At 42.1% G+C, this 17,963-nt stretch overlaps 3 protein-coding genes across 4 annotated transcripts; 1 reads left to right on the top strand and 2 right to left on the bottom strand.

Annotated features, from left to right (window-relative positions):
• Nucleotides 1–7: 7 nt before the first annotated feature.
• Nucleotides 8–7,032, bottom strand: ppig (peptidylprolyl isomerase G (cyclophilin G)). Of its 2 annotated transcripts, none has more exons than XM_071925260.2 (13): nt 6,921–7,032; nt 6,237–6,308; nt 6,066–6,140; nt 5,852–5,959; nt 5,545–5,589; nt 5,371–5,458; nt 5,217–5,246; nt 4,965–5,104; nt 4,642–4,819; nt 4,365–4,553; nt 4,147–4,228; nt 3,748–3,887; nt 8–1,886 (listed from the first exon to the last, which is right to left on the bottom strand). In XM_071925260.2, exons 2-13 carry the CDS (start codon nt 6,295–6,297, stop codon nt 524–526), a joined length of 2,499 nt encoding a protein of 832 aa, XP_071781361.2. In that variant the 5' UTR covers nt 6,298–6,308; nt 6,921–7,032; the 3' UTR covers nt 8–523. The 2 variants fall into 2 exon arrangements, with proteins under 2 accessions (XP_071781361.2, XP_078142206.1); XM_078286080.1 differs by having other exon boundaries at nt 6,237–6,324; nt 6,921–6,991.
• A 1,226-nt stretch (nt 7,033–8,258) lies between these two features.
• On the top strand, nt 8,259–13,481 carry fastkd1 (FAST kinase domains 1). The gene is made up of 14 exons (XM_071925311.2): nt 8,259–8,741; nt 8,827–8,895; nt 8,994–9,119; nt 9,202–9,600; nt 9,731–9,841; nt 9,930–10,061; nt 10,792–11,278; nt 11,369–11,483; nt 11,564–11,692; nt 12,114–12,245; nt 12,371–12,484; nt 12,660–12,804; nt 12,897–13,011; nt 13,111–13,481. The coding sequence occupies exons 1-14, from the start codon at nt 8,407–8,409 to the stop codon at nt 13,204–13,206; spliced, it is 2,505 nt and encodes an 834-aa protein (XP_071781412.2). The 5' UTR covers nt 8,259–8,406; the 3' UTR covers nt 13,207–13,481.
• Nucleotides 13,482–14,668: 1,187 nt separating this feature from the next.
• Nucleotides 14,669–17,627, bottom strand: klhl41a (kelch-like family member 41a). Its single transcript, XM_071925285.2, has 6 exons — nt 16,492–17,627; nt 16,215–16,372; nt 16,002–16,109; nt 15,701–15,886; nt 15,087–15,233; nt 14,669–14,925 (listed from the first exon to the last, which is right to left on the bottom strand). The coding sequence occupies exons 1-6, from the start codon at nt 17,581–17,583 to the stop codon at nt 14,814–14,816; spliced, it is 1,803 nt and encodes a 600-aa protein (XP_071781386.1). The 5' UTR covers nt 17,584–17,627; the 3' UTR covers nt 14,669–14,813.
• Nucleotides 17,628–17,963: the final 336 nt, after the last annotated feature.

The raw sequence follows: 17,963 nt of genomic DNA, 5'->3' as shown, positions 1-17,963 counted from the left end.
AAAAGAGAATTATACAAATTCATTTTATGTTGTACCTATAGCATTACATTGATGTTTTTTCATTTGAAAAGCAAGCCATAGGTATCTCAAAATCAGTTGTTTACAAAAAAAAACAAAAACAAAGGATGACAGTAATAGGTCATGGTTCTACATTTTATCCAACAATGAAACAGGGATAAGCATGCAAGATATAACAAGACCGTGACTCTCTTCCACATCAATTGTTGCACTAAAATAACTTGTCTAGTAAAAGTCAGACATCTGCCAAACATAGTCAGTCACTACATCCTTATCCCCAAAACAGATTGCTTTAAATAACATAAAAGAAAAAAAAAAAAAAAAATTACAGTAAAAAAGTACTGGGGGAATTTAAAAAGGTTCTGTGTTGCAGTGAAATCTTTCAAAATTATTTTTACAAACTGTCTAGAATTGGAACTATTGTAAAGCCAAAGCATTCAAAACAAAAACCTCAGATTCCAACTGACTTCCTCAGATCAAGTACGGTTAACACTTCATCAGAGGCTCAATCACTATCAGAGCTGGAGCTGGAGCTTGATCTATCCCTCTTGTGGTTTCTGTCTTTGCCCTTTGCGCTGCGATCCGGTCTCGGGCTTCTCCTGCCGTCTTTGGATTTGGAGGGAGAATCCCTCCGTCGACTGTTTTCTCTTCTTTTCTTGGAATCGGGGCTTTTTCGGCTCTTCCTTCTTTCTTCTTCGCTGTCAGAGCTGCTGCTGCGTCTGCTCTTGGAGCGCTTTCGGTGGGCAGATTCCCCGTCTTTCTCCCTTCTATGAGATGGTCGGTCTTTGCTATGGTCTCGGTTGTTACTCTTACTCCTGGAGCGCCTGCTACGGTCTTTGTTGTTACTCCTGGAGCGCCTGTTATGGTCTCTGTTGTTACTCTTACTTCTAGAGCGCCTGCTATGGTCTCTGTTGTTACTCCTACTCCTGGAGCGCCTGCTACGGTCTCTGTTGTTACTCCTACTTCTGGAGCGCCTGCTACGGTCTCTGTTGTTACTCCTACTTCTGGAGCGCCTGCTACGGTCTCTGTTGTTACTCCTACTCCTGGAGCGCCTGCTACGGTCTCGGTTGTTACTCTTACTCCTGGAGCGCCTGCTACGGTCTCTGTTGTTACTCTTACTCCTGGAGCGCCTGCTACGGTCTCTGTTGTTACTCTTACTCCTGGAGCGCCTGCCTCCGTGCGAGTCTCTAGTCTTATTTCTGTCTGGACTCCTTGTTCGATCCATATTCCTGGATGTCTCTCGCCCCTTATCCTCCCTTTCACTGTGGTGCCGTCTGTCCGGACTCCTGCTGCGCTCCCTGACCCGCTCCCTGTCTTTTTCCCGCCTTTCCTCTTTGTCTTTTGATGATGCAGGTCTACCCCTATCCCTGCTCCTGCTATTCGATCTGTGCCCGTCTTTCACAGTAGTTCTCTCCTTGCTTCGTGACTTTGTCCTGTTTCTCTCGCCGTTCCTTCCTTTCGTATCCTCTCTATGCTTTTTATCGGACTCAGGACGCTTATTTCTTTCTTTACTCTGATCAGACTCTGACTCTTTTACTTTCTCTTTAGTGACATTTCTGTCTTTGCTTCTGGAGCGGCCTCTTCTGTCATCGTTTTTGGGCTTGTGATCCTTCTCTCTGCTTTTTGATCTTGCACCCTTTTCTTTGCTTTTACTGCGGCTTTGAGATTTGTCTCTTTTCTTTGCCTTGTGTTTGCTGTGCTTCTCATCCTTCTTTGAAGTGTCCTTTTCTTTGCTTTTGGATCTGTGGGACCGACTTTTCTTGTCTTTTTTACCCTCAGCTGTATGTTCATGCTTGGTTTCGGACATCCGTCTCTCTCCTCCTCTTGGAGCTTTAGCAGCCTCGTCCTTGTTCTCCGTCATATCACCTCTGTAAAACAGAGGGAATGTCAGCTATAGAACAGGGCAACTGGCACTAGGCAGGATTATGAAGTTATCTGAAAGCTTTTAATATTGGGAAATAAATTTTGCTTATACAGCGTTTCTTAATATGATTGCTACACATCTAAGAACTAATATTAAAACTTTAAAACTAATGATACTGATCTATTTTGAAATAGATCATGCAAAAGCACAGCAATGTATTTTGCATTTCCCTTCACTATTTGCATTCAGTCTAAGAGAAGGACCTTTTCATTAACTGGCCAGAGTGGCAGGTGGATTCTGAATTTACCAGAATTACGTTTGGGATGTTATAACTTTTGCTGTGAGCACTAGAGGTGCACCAATCAATCAGCCACCAATCATAATTGGCTGATAAATATTCCAAATAGGCCATCAGTGATTTCAACTGCCCCATAAAAAAAAAATAAAAAAAAAGGTTTCAATTGCCAGATCAAGAAAGTGGTCGAAAGTTATGCTGTAAAAAGTTACAGCCAGTTTGTGGCAGCAGGCATGTTGTCCATCTTGCAGTAAATTTCTGATATGTTTTGAATTTCACAGCCCATGATCAATGATTAAAACCAGTTTAATATACTGGACAGAAGGCAGGGCCTCTGCTGCTTTTCATGCTCTACTAGTGGCAACAGGTGAGTCAGCACCTCAGTCATCAAGCACACACGAACATAATTACCATGTGTGGATAAAACATTATGATTTATTTACACACGGATAAGCCGGCTATGTCATGCAGCCATAAGAAAGATCTCATAGTGCTATATTGGTATTTTACCATTTATGGTTGCTGTGCACTTTAACATGCTGTGCCGTTGTTAGTAGAGAGTCTGTCAGTAAAATACATAATTTCAATGGGCGATGGGATAAATGAACAGCTGATCACACTGTTAAAAACAAAAATCATCAATTGGAATCGGCCCCAGAAAACCTGATTGGTGCATCCCTATTGGGCACAGCCAGTGGTGAGCTGAGGTGTGGCTGCCCAGCACAGAAAAAACTAAAACTTGGTAAATATCGGGATTGTGGTTTTTATTGCAGATTGCCTGCATTCGCCATGTTGTATATTGTAGTTGTAAGACTACAGAAGACCGGCCCTCCACAAGGAGCTCTAACTGGCACAGTCAGTATTATCTTTTTAATCACTTCAAGAGTTATTTCAACAGAGTTGCTTTTAATGTTTCCTTTTCCACTATTGTTTTTGCCACTAAAATGATAGCAAAACCTTCAAGTCCGTCCAATCTCATCTTGGATTACTTCTCATCTTTCAATCATCAAGATGGTTGCTTTCCTTTTTAGCACACCTTCCTCTGAGTGATTAAGTTAAGTTAATTAAGATTAAGTTTATTTTTCCTTCAATTTTGTGTTGATGAAGTTTGAGGTGCCAGGTGTTCAGAACAGAAAATGTATAGGCTGAAACACTACTGTATGGCATCAAACCGTGATACAGTAGCAAAACGGACATTTATTAATATGAAAACGTCACAGATTATTATTTTAAACAGCGAATCAGTTAAGTCCTGCATCCACTTAAAAGTAAATCACTGTTGCACTGCTCTCTATGGGATAAACTTTAAACTGTGTTGCACTTCTGGCCTCAATCAGTGATGTGAAGGCAGGTATTTTGCCTTTGGCACTGTCAAAGGGTTTGTGATCAGAAAATAGTTACCACGCCCAAGTAGAGATGGGTGATCTGATCACAGACACATGCCCCAATTCGCTCTCGCTCCCCACCCCACTTTTTTTGCATCTTTCAAATTGTGTACTAGGCGGAGACTGGCTGAAAACGATGTGTTAACGCACTCTTAAATAAGTCAAAGACAGTGAGAGCATCTTACTTGTCACCCTTGATCCAGCGCTCTCCAGTGACCGCCCTCATCCTCTGACGCTGCATCTCCTGTCGCCAATGCGGAGGAGTTTCACTGCGCCGGAAACGATCCCTGGACCTTGAACGAGAGCGCGATGGAGTCCGATATCGCTGTGAGAGAAAAGACAAAACAGTGACATCTTTCATTTGCACAAACTGGGTGTAATTGCTTTGGTGATGACACAAATCTTGCATAGCTCTGATTAAAATGTTCAAAACTAGTTAAATGTAATTGAGCAATCTACAGTATGCGTCACTGCTCTATCAATGCTACATGATGGCTTCCAATCTCATTACACAGAACATGAAGTGTGACAAAGTCAATAAAATTTTGGATACGTTCGTCTTGTCATTGTTTCAGTGCACCTACCCTTGGACCCCTGCCTTTTATCTTCCTGCCAGATCGTGTCATCACAAGTCTTCTGTTATATGTCGACTGAGAATTAAACGTTCTGCCAGCAATCAGAAAAAAAAGGCATGTAAATTAATTAATAGTGACAAACAAAATTACAAACAAAATGAATAGTAGCAAACAAAGTATAAGCAAGAAAAGAAAGTATATCCAGGATGTTTGTCAATGAAACCAACCTCTCCCTTGGCCTTTCCTCTTTTTTCCGCTGGTCCTTTCCAGCCTCCTCCGCCTGCTTCTGGATCGGCTGCGGACTTCTCCTCATGAGGAATCGGTTCTCAGGGATGGCTGGAATTTCTTCGGGACGCACAGTAGATAAAAGAGGCTCTTCTTCTTCTTCTTTCTCATCAGCGCTGCCAGCCTCTGACCTGGGAAGACAATGTGGCTCAGAATAAAAACACTGGCTGCTGCTAAAACTGCAGACAGAGAACATGTGAAAACATTTTCTTCATGTACCTTTTTTTCTCTTTCTTCTTCTGTTTCTTCTTTTGCTTTTTCTCCTTCTTTTTCCGCTTCTTAGCTTCTTTATCGGACTCCTCAGACTCGGAGGAGGATTCGGAGGAGCTGTCAGAGTCACTGGAGCTGCTGCTGGCACTGGAGGGGACCCTCTCCTTCTTTTTTTCATCTTTCTTTGCTGTAAACATTTGAAGGGTTTGTTACAAGCATTGCTTTACAAGTTCTACAAAACTGTACCGGCCAAGACAATAGAAGCAGAGAAAGCAGAAGTGGAAGCTTGAAACTCGATATAGAAATATTGAAAGTGCTTCAAACGAACAAACCTTTTGTTTTAGGGATGAGCTCTCCACAGTTCAAAACTTTCACCTCAGCATATGGTTTGCTATTGGCGTCTGTTCTCTGGCTCTCCATGGTTTGAACAACTTCTTGGCCAGAGATCACATGACCAAACACCACATGGACACTGAAAAAAAAACAACAACGTGGTTTTGAGCTACACAGCAGCACAATATGCCGTCAAGTATGGAATCACAATGACTGAATCAAAACTTTAGATGTAGCACGATAGCACTTACCCATCAAGATGTGGCGAGGGTTTTGTTGTTCTAAAGACGGTGTTGCAGTAGACAATTCAAGAAAAAGAAGAATTTGTAAGTAAGGCTTAAGAATGAGAGGACCAACTATGAGTGATGATATGCCAAATTGATAGAAGACAACAGTGCTGCTTACATGAAAAACTGTGATCCATTTGTATCTTTGCCCCTGTTTGCCATGGACAGCAGGTACTCCTTGTTATGCTTGACAGAAAAGCTTTCATCTGGGAGGGAAAGATAAGACTGTATTGCCATACTGAACCCAAACTAGATTTGAATAACAACGGACAGCTTTGAGTGGCCTTTCTACCTTCAAAAAAGCCTCCATAGATGGATTCACCTCCTCTTCCATTCCCTGTTATGGAAAAGAATGGAATAAAACATCAGGAAAGAAGCTACAGGACAGAGACTTTTGCCCTTACTTGCACTATCCTATCCCAAACATGTTTGTGGATTGTTGGTGAACCAAATTAAAATTTTAAGTATTATGCATGCTGATTCTTTCATACTTGGATGTAGACACCATCTGTAGACAATGAAAGGTACCTGGATGGGCCTTGTGTGTTCATATGAACTACACAGGTCCTAAGGATAAAAATACAGGGTTGTAGACATACCTTCACTGAAGTCTCCTCCTTGAATCATAAAGTCCTTCACAACTCTATGGAACAGGCATCCTTTGTAATGCAGAGGTTTCTGCGTTCCTTTACCGATGCCTTTCTCTCCTGGAAGACACAACGGCAGCATTCAATAATAAGCAGCTGTTATGGCAAAAAATGTTTGCTGGCTTTCTGCCAGAGAGATTTACTCCCAGAGCACACAACAAGTCACCTGTGCAGAGGCATCTGAAGTTTTCGCACGTTTTGGGGCAGACATCTGAAAACAGTTCCACCACAACTCGGCCAACTGTGAACAAAATGCATTGTCAGAAAAATTCAAGTTTACTATACTGAGATAGTGTGTATAGACAGGTAGCCAGCTAGCTGAGTGATTCCTTCTTACCAAGCACGTTACTGATTCCAATGTCAAGGAAGCACCGAGGGCGCTGAGCCTTGATCCCCATGATGACCTCCGCTGAGCAGGTACCTGGCTGTGAAAAACACAGATAACACCAAGTTAGATGGCGGCTGACCCATCACATTCAGGAATCACTCATTCGACAACAGCTACAACTCAGTAAAATTAGCCGGAAATCCTGGAGATAGGTCTGAACTACTGAATGAACAACTTTATCATTCCTCTTGGACAAACATTTTCCGTGAAAAGTTCATGCGGGCATTGTAATCTACTGTTGGTCACTGTAATCATATAACTTACTGACTAGATTGCCGCTGCGACGTTAGCTTTCGATTCACTGCTAATAGTTAGCTAGTTTGCTGTTGACTCGCAAGCTAACATATTAGCTAACTAGCGAAGCATTTAAGTTAAGTCTTCCTGGTTGACCCGGTGTGCGGAGTTATCGCATTTTGCAATCACAATGCCTCCAATTAGAAGATCACCACTAAACCGGACCGGCCCGTAGATCGGAAGATCCGTACAGACCGCTCTTGAATATCGGCCTGATGTTAACGTTAGCAAGTTAGCCCGACAACATTAACACGGATTCTTCAACATGTGAACACTACTTCGACTTGTAGCTACATACACACTTATCGCTCAGCTACGGAACATGTTGAACTACCCCACCTTGACGACCAATGATATTATTCCTTGCAGCAAACCGCTCTCATAAACAACGAAAATCAAGTTTCATTCAGTGCCCAACTCAGTGTTTTCTAAAGATGGCGCGACGGGGACGTCAATGCATTTCGGGAACCGTGCGCCACTCAACGCACAGAAGACGACTTCCCACACGTGTAGACGGATTAGTGGTTGGCGTTTGTTTTTGTACATGTAGACCTCCCGGTGGTGCGCGGTGCTTCTTACTCGTTTACCGAAATTGCAAATACTGTACGTGGTAGATGCAAACCGAGCGAGGCGAAATGTTATATCAAGTATTATTAAATAACTTTATATACCAAGCTGCTTTGGCCCCGGCACCGGTGTATGTGCTTATCTCAAAGTGATTGTGATACCACCATCGTGGTATGCCTGGCCACGTGACACCGGGATGTGTAAATGAGAAAAGAAACGAACGAACTACAGTAGAGGCAAAGACCGTGTTTAACACCAAAGTACCTTATATAACAATATCTCTCGATTATACACTGCATTTAGCGCCGTCTACTCCAATATAACTTTCGCTACGGCATCCGCGGGGATGTAATCATTTCTTAACGATCAGTTTAATCAAAATGTAGGTTTTTAAAATATAGTTGCGCATCTTTTCTCTAGATTGCGGCAGCTGGTACGATTTTCGGAATATTACGGTACTCGTACGGTATGACTTGAAGTACACTCGGTTTGTGGTCCTTGGTGTACCGGGGCTTGCCTTGTTTCCTTGAGGTGTACATCAGTAGCTCCACCCGGCTCGTACGCGCGATAGATAATCTGTGCTGTAAAAAGAGCGCACACGGTCTTTGACATTAGCGTCATGCCCCTGGCTAAGGAAGTGGAGTATTTTAGCACACATGCTAACTATGAATTTGTACGAACAAGTTTGACACGCATATTCTGTCTCTGAGAGATATAAACCATATTCCTTATATATAGGCAGAAATCTCACCCAGAAGTTAGCAAGGGCTGTCGGGGGTTGTCAGTTGTAATTCTTTGTCAGTGTCTCCCCATCCACGTGAATACCGCGTTAGCTAGTGGGGTGGCACACTTGACTGTAGAGATAAGACCAAAGGCAAAGTCAAGTCATAAACATGCTCTGATGGGGAAGTTCACTTCAGTTTTTTTGCAGGATGAACCCTTCTGTCCCTGAGGTCAGCATGCCACACTGAGCTGAGTTAACTGGGCAAGTGTTTGTATTTTCTTGTATACAGTAACGTTATATCCTGTAAGTATGTTTTCATAAATGGTGATACATGTTAAAAGGTTACAATGTGTCTCTTGATGTGGTTTTTTTTTTCTACAGATGTCACTGGTATCCCTGAGGAACATCTAACATCTACTGCCTCCACATACTAATCTTGTGGATGTGATCCCCTGTTGGCAGTCAGTGGACAGTGGTCACCGTGTAATAATGAGGACCTCAGTGTGTACTTGAAGTGGGCCAGGGTCTGTGGTCATGTTTCGGCTCCGGATGGTGAACTCCTGCCTCCGCAGGTGCCTGCATGGCGGGACAGTGAACCGAGATCAGCTCCTGGAGCAGCTGCGGGTCTGTTCTGCTGAAGACCAGGTGTTTGAGGTGGTGGGCAAGAACAAGGCAAAGCTCACTGTGAACCATGTGGGCTGTGCAGTGGGGATGCTGTGGCAGTTTCAGAAAGAGAAACCGCAAATGCTCAGGACTGTTGAGCTCATCAAGGGCCACCCGCAGTTCTTGACCCTCCGAGTTTTGGCAGAGAACAAAATTGCCCTTATGGATGATTTCATGCTGGTAGACATGCTTTACAGTGTTCTCAGGTACAGTAAGAAGTAGATACTTTGTTAATTTAAATATCATATATTGAGATTGTGAAATAGTAACCTATTATTGTCCCTCTTTTAGGCTTAATGTGGATTGTCACGACTCTCTTATTCAGCAGTTGGTTTCAGAAGCGTGGCTCAGAATAGACAGGTATGAAAATACTATGTTTTCTTTTGTGTCGTGTTTTTTGTGTCGTGTTTTTTTTTTTTAATTAATGAGATGCTATACAAATTTCGTTGGTTTTGCAGATTTCAAATGTCATCCCTCTCCAAGTTTGCCATCTGTCTAAGTGATCAACACCTTCAACACAGTCCTCTGATGGGCCACATCGCCAATATTCTGGATCAGAAGTTGTCCTCTATTGATGATGCCAGGTAGGTAATAAGACTAGCGTGATCAAATCCCTTCAAAAGATGAAGTGTTTCATAAATCTAATACCTTGCTATGATTTCCTAGGATCCTATCTACATTGATGATTAGCGTGTCAGCCTTGGTGTCTCCTCGTCTGCGGGACGCGCTCATCAGCAGAGCGGACCATCTGCTGGACACCATGGATCCCTCCAACTACAACAACCCCCGCAGAGTGGTGCAGTTCCTGCGCAACATCAAGTACAGCCACCGGTCTCTGCTGGAGAAGTGCAACCAGATCCTCCTGCACAACGTTCCCAGGCTGGACGCAGAGAATATCAGCATCGTCATGGGGCTTTACCAGTCGCTGCAGTTCAACAACTGTGACTTCAGGCTGGCTGTCAAGCAGAGGCTCATAGAGCTGATCGATTCAAGCACTGATCCTTTCTCCTTCACCAAGCTGTTTGTCGCTCTGGGTCCCATGGCCAGTCCGGAGATCAGAGAAGGGTTTGTTGCATAACATTGTATTATTTTATATGCACTAATGTCAGGGGAGTGAATCATGAATGGAAACCTAAACCCCTTGCACCAACCCTCCAGTCTCACATGGCAATTATATGGTTTTCATTTGTCTTAGGTTGGAGAAGACCGCACTCTTACTGGCAGATGAGTTCACTTCATACCAGGTCCTGGCTGTTGCTGAAGCGCTGGAAGAGATTCAGTGTAGGAACCTTAGCCTGATTAACAAGTGAGTCCCTGTCTCTGTCGCTGTCATATAGCGCCTGGATAGCTTTTATGGTGTATAACATCTGATCGTGTCTAAATTGTTTTTACAGAATTGCATCAATAATCCAGAAGAACCTTCATGTCTACAAGCCAATCGAGGCGGCCAGAATTACCCAAGCCCTTTTTCTGCTGCACTACCAGAACCCCGAACTCTTCACTAAACTAAGGAACATTTTGGTCAAGTGAGTATTTATTTGAGTTAACCCCTTGTACCCTGACTTTACCTGACTTTACCCTTAAATTTCAACAATGTCACATCCATATTCTGTATCTGCTGTTCCAACACTTTCTTGAAGCTCTAGCTGCTTATATTGAATGAAATATTAAAATACAAGACGCCATGTTTTTATGGCTGCACCATTACATCAAATGGAAAAAATCTAGATGTTCATGCATCATTATATACACATTTCCATGTAATTCAGCATGACATATTTGGTGTCTTTGGAAAACTTGTTATCTTGACTAGAATTTTAAATAAAGTTCTGTGGGTTTGAACAAAGCTTGGCCGTGCAACCTGCGTTTGTAATGATGGACCCAGTGGCGGGGGCAGCAGGGAGGAGGAGGTTAAGCGAGTTATTTCTGCTTCACCTTGGGTTGGTTAAAGCATAAATATGGTGCTTCATCATGGGTGTGTACATCATAGTATGCACTTTATTCAGACGTTTAGATGCTGTTGTATATACTTTATCTTGATATGTGCATGTCACCTGAGGGTTGTTGACAACAAAGCTCTGAAACTGTATTATTACTGCAGAGTATGCATTTTATTTTAATAGATGATTCCACTGAATGTTGAAATCAGTGTTATCTGCTGCAACTATTATTAAGCTGCAAAACAAATTGCCTCGATGAGGAAATTCAAGTTTTCTATTCATTCTAAAGCTAGACTGATCACATTTCCTCTCACAGCTTTTTACAAGACAGCGTCTTCCCCTATGAAGTGACCACGCTGACCCGTGTTCTGTCCATGCTGCCTTGCCCGCGACTCGACGAGGGCGTGATCTCACGGGTTGATGCGGTGCTGACCCAGTGCAACCTCAGCGACCTCAACACCTTCGCTTTGGCCATCGCCAAATGGGTGCGCAACGATCCCTCCTATCGGCACAGCACTCCCAGCAAGTACGTACGTCTGCTGCAGACTCTGAACCGCTGCGGGCACGAGCGGCTGCACACGGCCAACCGGCTGGACCTGGTGCTGGAGGAGCTCAAGTACATCTCCGGGGAGTGGTTTGAGGAAATGCTGCTCGAGCAGACCATGGTCACGCTGCAGAGGATGGTGGAGCAGATAAGCTGGACTAATGTGCCCGAGCTGGCCCTCTTCTTAACCAGGACAAGTCACCTCTGCACTCCTCTGATGGACCGCATAGCCAGTGTGACCATTAAAGGCATTGACAAGGTGCTTTAAGAGACAACATGACACGTTTAGTCTGAAACGACAACAAAATTGCACAGCCTACATTAACTTTTTTCCCCTCTCGTCTTTAAGATTCACTACTCAGCGACATATGCCACCCTGCTGCCCTTCGCTATACTGAATTATGATCCTCCAAGAGCAGAAGAGTTGTACGATGTTTGCATTCAACGCTTTATCCCTCATATCAGTAAGTGAATGTCCAGCTTACAGTTTTCCACCTTCCTTCAGAAGATTACACTTAACACCTTTCTCTCTATGTATCTGTAGGATCCTTTGACCCACATCTGCTAGTTCTCCTTGGCTACGCCTTGGCGGTGGCCGACTGTTTTCCTGAGGAACTCGTCCGAGAAATCTTCAATATAGACTTTCTCGGCAAGCTGGATGCCCAGCTAGAAAGTATGTCCCACAGTTACTTGGAATTATGTTAGAAAATAATAATGCTTATTATGCATCACGATTAGTCGATTAATCGATCAGACAAATGCTAAGATTTGCTTTCTTTTCTCCGTTTCATATCATTATTAAATTAATACTTTGGGGTTTTTTTGGCTACTGGTCCGACTAAGTAAGCCATTTTAAGAATCACTTTGGGCTCTGGTAACTTTAACCTTAACCTTGTAATAGGCATATGTTATTATTTTTAACAGTTTATAGACTAAATGATTAATTGAAAAAATAATAGATTAATCGATAAAGAAAATAATCGTTAGTTGCAGCCCTTATGCATCATTAGTTTTAAAGATATTCGGTTGGAGCTGTAAGAACCACAGACTTTTTCTTCAGCATGAATGTAACCTGTTGTCATGGTTCCTTGCAGCCCTGCCGGACGCCCTCAACATGCGCACCCGACTGCGTCTTATGGAGCTGAACCGCGCCGTGTGTCTCGAGTGTCCCGAGTTCCAGGTCCCGTGGTTCCATGAGCGCTACTGCCAGCAGTTGCAAAGGAAAGGTAAATCAGAGATACGCTCAAAATCCTCAGCGCTGGGGTATGATTTACGTTTTTTTTGCAGTCAGACTTCATCTTAATTCATAGCATCCAACATACTGTGAATTGCCTGTCAAACTGTTTTCCAGGGAATGGCTTTGTCAGTCCTGTGCAACAGCAAATCCACAGAATGCTGGGTGAGGTCCTTGGTGGCATTAACTGTGCCCGAGTAGCAGTCCTCACCCCGTATTTTTACACTGTAGGTGAGTAATGAAGGTTTATTTCCATCTCAATCTCTAACAATGGCATTCAATCCCACCTTCTTCCCAGTCCCTCTATTAAAAGACTATTCTATTTAAAGACATTCACACGACAGGTCGCCCATTGTACTTGCAGTGTGTCGTTTTTATCATGAGGCATTTTGCTTTGTCTTCCCAGACTTTGAGTGCGTACTGGACAAACACCATCGGCCTGTTGCCTACAGCGAGCCAAGCACACTGCAGATCTCTGACAGAGGAAAGGTTCAGTGGGGGAACAGCTCACTGGAAAAAGTCAGGAATGAGTTGCCGCCTGGAGCACAACGGTAAGGAGATATTCAAAACAGAGGCTCTGTAGGAAAGGTCGGGAACTTGAAGCATTTCTGACATTCTGTTTCTACTTATTACTTTGTTTTAGTGTCGCTGTGGACTTTTTGGATGCAAAGACCTTCTGCAAAAATTCTCGTCATATGAAAGGCGAAGCCATGATGAGAAAGAGACACCTTGAAATTCTGGGATATCATGTTGTTCAGGTGAGGGAACATTATTCAAGGTGACACTGCATGTGGTATTGTACATGTGCTATCAAATGTCTGAAATGTTTTGTCACTAATTAGCATAATTTTCTCCAGATCCCTCATTTTGAATGGAACTCTATGGAGCTGTCGACACAGGATGCTTGGAAGGAATATCTAAAGAAGAAAATCTTTACAGAGCTTTCCTCTTGAGAAAACTATTTATTGAATCAGTTATGAAAGTAATGTTACATTCAATACTGAGCTCTGAACCTAATTTTCAGAATTTCTAGGCAGAGTGACTGAATAGGGTTTAGTGTTATTAGATACAGCATATTCATATTTATCAAGTGCTCCTTATTTTTTTCCTTAGAGCCATGAAGTTGACATGACTCTACCTCATTCATGTTCTTTGAAATTGTATCATGCTTTTGTATTAAGATTTGGCAAATGTTTAAGTTTTTTTATTTTTTTTTTAAATAAAATGTACAACCTGATAATCTGTTTTTTACATCTTAGAAAAAAAATAAATACTTTATTTTTGGAGTAGATAAATTTGTATTTTTTTTAAATAACTTATTTTTTTCATACCTAAAGTTTTATGGTATGCAATTGTAGATGGTTAGCTATCATTACCAGGTATTTTGCTCTCAAAAAACATTTTATCATTATTTTTGGTGATCAGTTTTTTATATTATACAACATTTAGAGGTTTACAATACAGAATGTTTAAGAATGTTGGATAACAATATATAACACCCTTCCCACCCAAAAACATAATGCAGTTATATATTACAAAATATTACACAGCGAAAGAGTGAGTCAGTTATAGTGAACAAAGATAAGATTGCTTACATTGTGGTATGAAAAAGTACAACCTACAACCTAGTATATTCTTAAAGGTTTGGCACCACTGTTTTGCACCATATAATCTATTTACTGACATTTCCATAAACATTACATTCAAATAGTACTGTAACCATTGAGTAAGAGTGAGAGAATATGAAGATTGCCAATGAGAATTTTTTTTTGCCACTTTCAAACAAGTGAATAAGGCGAGCCTTTGCTGGAGCCAAAGATTCAGAGTTATAAAAACATCATTTGATACTAGTTTGTTCCCTCCAAGTGCAACTGAATACTGGGTACCAATTCGCATGAGCCTAAGGTTTTTGACCATGAACAATACGGGACAGTTGATATGTTTTCTTGTGAGATATTCTGCCAAGACCAAATCGCAGCCTCTGTCCTTCCATGCTTTGGCACAGTGTGTTTACATGTATGGCATATGACTAATGTCCGGGAGTGTAGTGTGACAACCTGGATAAAACCTTTGCCCTTTCACCACTATATTTAAACCTTTAGGTCATTTCAGCCAAGGTGTTGTGACTAATTAGGTTTCTCATATAACAAGAGCAACCTTCTATTGAAATTGAGTCTTGGTCATAAGAAGGCACACAGGGTTTTAGGAACACTATCTCATGTCCTGGGTACTGAGAAATGTAGTCATCCATATTTTCTGCTCTGTGTTAGTGTTGCTCCAAGATAATTGCCCAATCTAAAATCCCATAGAAATGCAGTGATCCACAACAACTGACATTTAGCTATAATGCTACAGAAAGACATTAAGCCAATTAAAACTGAAATAAGTTTTATTAAAAAAACACAAACACCCACTACAGAACAGGCAATGGGGACATTATCTGTGGTACTTTAAAATGCTAAATGATAATTGTGAGCCACTAGTCAAAATAAAAACATAAATACAATATTGTTGCTCACAACTGGAAACTGAAAGTTCATTGTTTGTCCCTGAACTGTAGTTACAGTTTGGGCATTCTGGCTGCATTCAGGCGCATGGACACACAAGAGGCTCCCGCTGCGTAGCGCATCTCCTTTATCATCCCAGTCCACTGTTTCTTATCGTCTTCGTACCTGGTAAGAGAGGTGAAACATGTTACTGTACAACACAGTTGACAGAGCCTATCCTAGATTCTCTTGAAATGAGAGGAGTGCTTCTACTGCAGAAAAAGTAAACAAATCAATATCATATATTTGTTATACTAATATATATAATGTAAAGAGTGAACACATACTGCCAGATGTCAATGATTTCACTGGGTGCACACTCTTTGTTCTCCGTCTCCACGACGGCGAAGCCTCCTATGGCGTACAGCAGCCCTCCACAGCTGACCAGGTTGACTGAGCTCCTCTCCTGGGGAAAGTCTGTGAAGGGCGACCACCTGGAACAAGGTACACTGACTTTAATTAATGTGATCTCTCTAAGCTGTTATTTTCTGGTGAAAATCTGTTTCAGGTTTATATGTGGGCCACAAACATCTGGGCTCAGTCATGTCAAATTTGTGTTTGTGGATTTGATCCTAAGTCACTTACGTTTATATAATATTTACTACATGACTGGAGAGATGGCAGTACAATGGCATCAAGATCACATTGTACAGTATCTTGGTATCAATATTGATTTTAGGCATCTAAAGGTATCAAAAAGCTAAAAAAAAATATAGATTATTTTACAGGCATTTTATTGAAAAAGTCTTTTGAATATGGCCGAATTGTATATAAAAATGAAAATAGCATGTAAAAAGTTATACAGGAAATAATTAAATCTATTGCAGAATGAGATATGCTTCCAACAATGAAAGTCAAAAAAATAAATAAAAAAGTTGATTATTATGATTAAAGCACATACTTGTTGGTTCCAAAGTCATAGGCTTCACATGCAGCTGTGAGTCCGTCTTCATTGACTCCTCCAGCCACAATGATCTTCCCATTGTGGATAACCGCCCCAAACATGGACCTGGGAGTCTTCATAGAGGCCACCTCCTTCCACTCTGACTTCTTGTGGTTGTATGCAAACATCTTACTGATTGCTTTACTATATCAGTAAGACAAAAGGATTGACAAAAAAAAGGTAAAATTCACATGAAAATCATCTTCCAATCAGACATTAAATATTTAACAAATAAAATGTTCTTGCATAGCAATCTTACTTGTCATCTGTTTTTCCTCCAATACAATACACCAGCCCGTTCTCAGAGACAACACTGTGGCCATGGATTTTCAGAGGCAACTTTTTGGTTTCAGTCCACTTCATTTTGCTAGTGGGCAGATGAGGAGAATATGTTTTACAAATGGATACACATCATTACTTCTGTCAGAATACAATGAATAAACATATGGTTGATATACTGTACTGTACTCACTCAGTGTCATAACACATAACAGTGTCATGAGACTCATTGGACTGCAAATCTTTCCCTGCTACAGCAAAGATGAGATTGTCAAATTCCCCCATGGCGAACAGACATCTGGGGGAGGGCATGGGTGGCAGAGCGGTCCAGTCACTGGCGAGGCTGTCCAGCTGAAACAGATACACTTTTAGATCTCTGATTCCTTTGTAAACAAAGTCAAGGGAAATGTTTTCTTATTCTTTTGTTCAGCACATCTAAAAATGTAAATCAAACATGCATTTTTTTCTACCTGATAGAAGTAACACTGTAATGGAGTTTCTTTGTCCTCTTCGTCTACAAACAATCCTCCCAAGACATAGAGATTATTCTTCTTTGATGCCAGACTGACATGGTTACGGGGGATTTGCTCAGCCATTGCAGCAAGAAAACACTCATTCTCAGGTCCATCATAGGCCACTGCAGCATTGTCATTGATCATCAACAGCATGTTTTTGGCGTACATGCCGTATCTGCGGTTGTCGTTCAGGTGGCCGGGCAACTTGCTGTCTTCTTCTTCTTCTTCACCGTCCTGTCCCTTTTTCGTCTCAGGGAGTTTCCCTGCAAAGGCATCCTTGATTTCTTTGATTTTTTTGACCACCTCAGGATCAGACTTGATAATGTCGTCCTTCTCCACCTTTTCCTTGAAATACTTCTCTGGGAGCAAACGGAAACGAATGCACTCAAAGGCCTCACTCAAGGTTTTCGTGCGGTTCTCCTTATCCTTCCTGATCCACTTCATGAGAGACTCAAACACCACCTCCTCTTTCTCTACATTCAGGGTGTCTGCTCCGATAATAGCAAAGAGTTCATGAGAGGCGAGCTCTAAGAAATCCTCGTCCTTGACCATGGTTTCAAACCGATCTGCGATGTAGTCTCGAGCAGCAACTGCCAGTCTGGGGCAGTTGAGCATCAGTCCCAGTCTGAAGATGGCAAGGCAGTTTTTCTTTGACAGCTTCTTCTGGAGATAATTGACACAGACAGTGAAGACCGAGGGGATCTGGAAGCGGTTTGCGACAGCAAAAATATCCTGCACATTGTCGTCGTTGATGTCAATCTCTGCTGAATACATGTAATTCACTATCATCTCCATAATAGTGGGGTCCAGATTCTCCAGAACAACCTCCTTCTTACTGCCCAGGTCCTTGCCATCTTCTGAGAAGTAAAGCTCACGGAAATAAGGACTGCATGCTGCCAGAATGAGCTTATGGCAGGGGAAGCTTCTGTCTCCCACCTTGAGAATACAGTCAATGAACTTGTTCTCATTCAGAAGCTCTTTGAGGCCATCCTGGAGCAAGGTGCTCTGAAACAGGCGCAGATCTTCCCTCAAGCCTTTGGGATCCATGCTGAATGAAAGCAAAAGGATGGAAGAGAGGCAGTACGCACCTCGCTGTCCTTGACGGGTGAAGACAGAGAACTATAGGCAGCCACGTCTAAAGCCACCTCAATATAACCGTGCCCCTCTAAATATAGCAAGCCACCCCATCCAGGAAGAATTCAGGTTGGCCAAATCGGAAAGCTGCCTGCATCACAGCTGTCATAAAGCAAAAACAACTGTGGATCCTTGTCACCCTAGTGATTAGTAACAACAATGTTACATGACCACACAGAAATAACCCATGAGTTTCATTTCATTTACTTGTGTCTGTCCATCTAACAGGGTGAAAAGACAGGCTTTCAAGGAATGCCAGAAAAAACAATACAATGAAACATTTATCATAATGG

The sequence above is a fragment of the Centroberyx gerrardi genome, chromosome 10 (assembly GCF_048128805.1).
Source record: "Centroberyx gerrardi isolate f3 chromosome 10, fCenGer3.hap1.cur.20231027, whole genome shotgun sequence".
Classification (NCBI taxonomy): domain Eukaryota; kingdom Metazoa; phylum Chordata; class Actinopteri; order Beryciformes; family Berycidae; genus Centroberyx; species Centroberyx gerrardi.
This window is presented reverse-complemented; position numbering and strand designations above follow the sequence as displayed.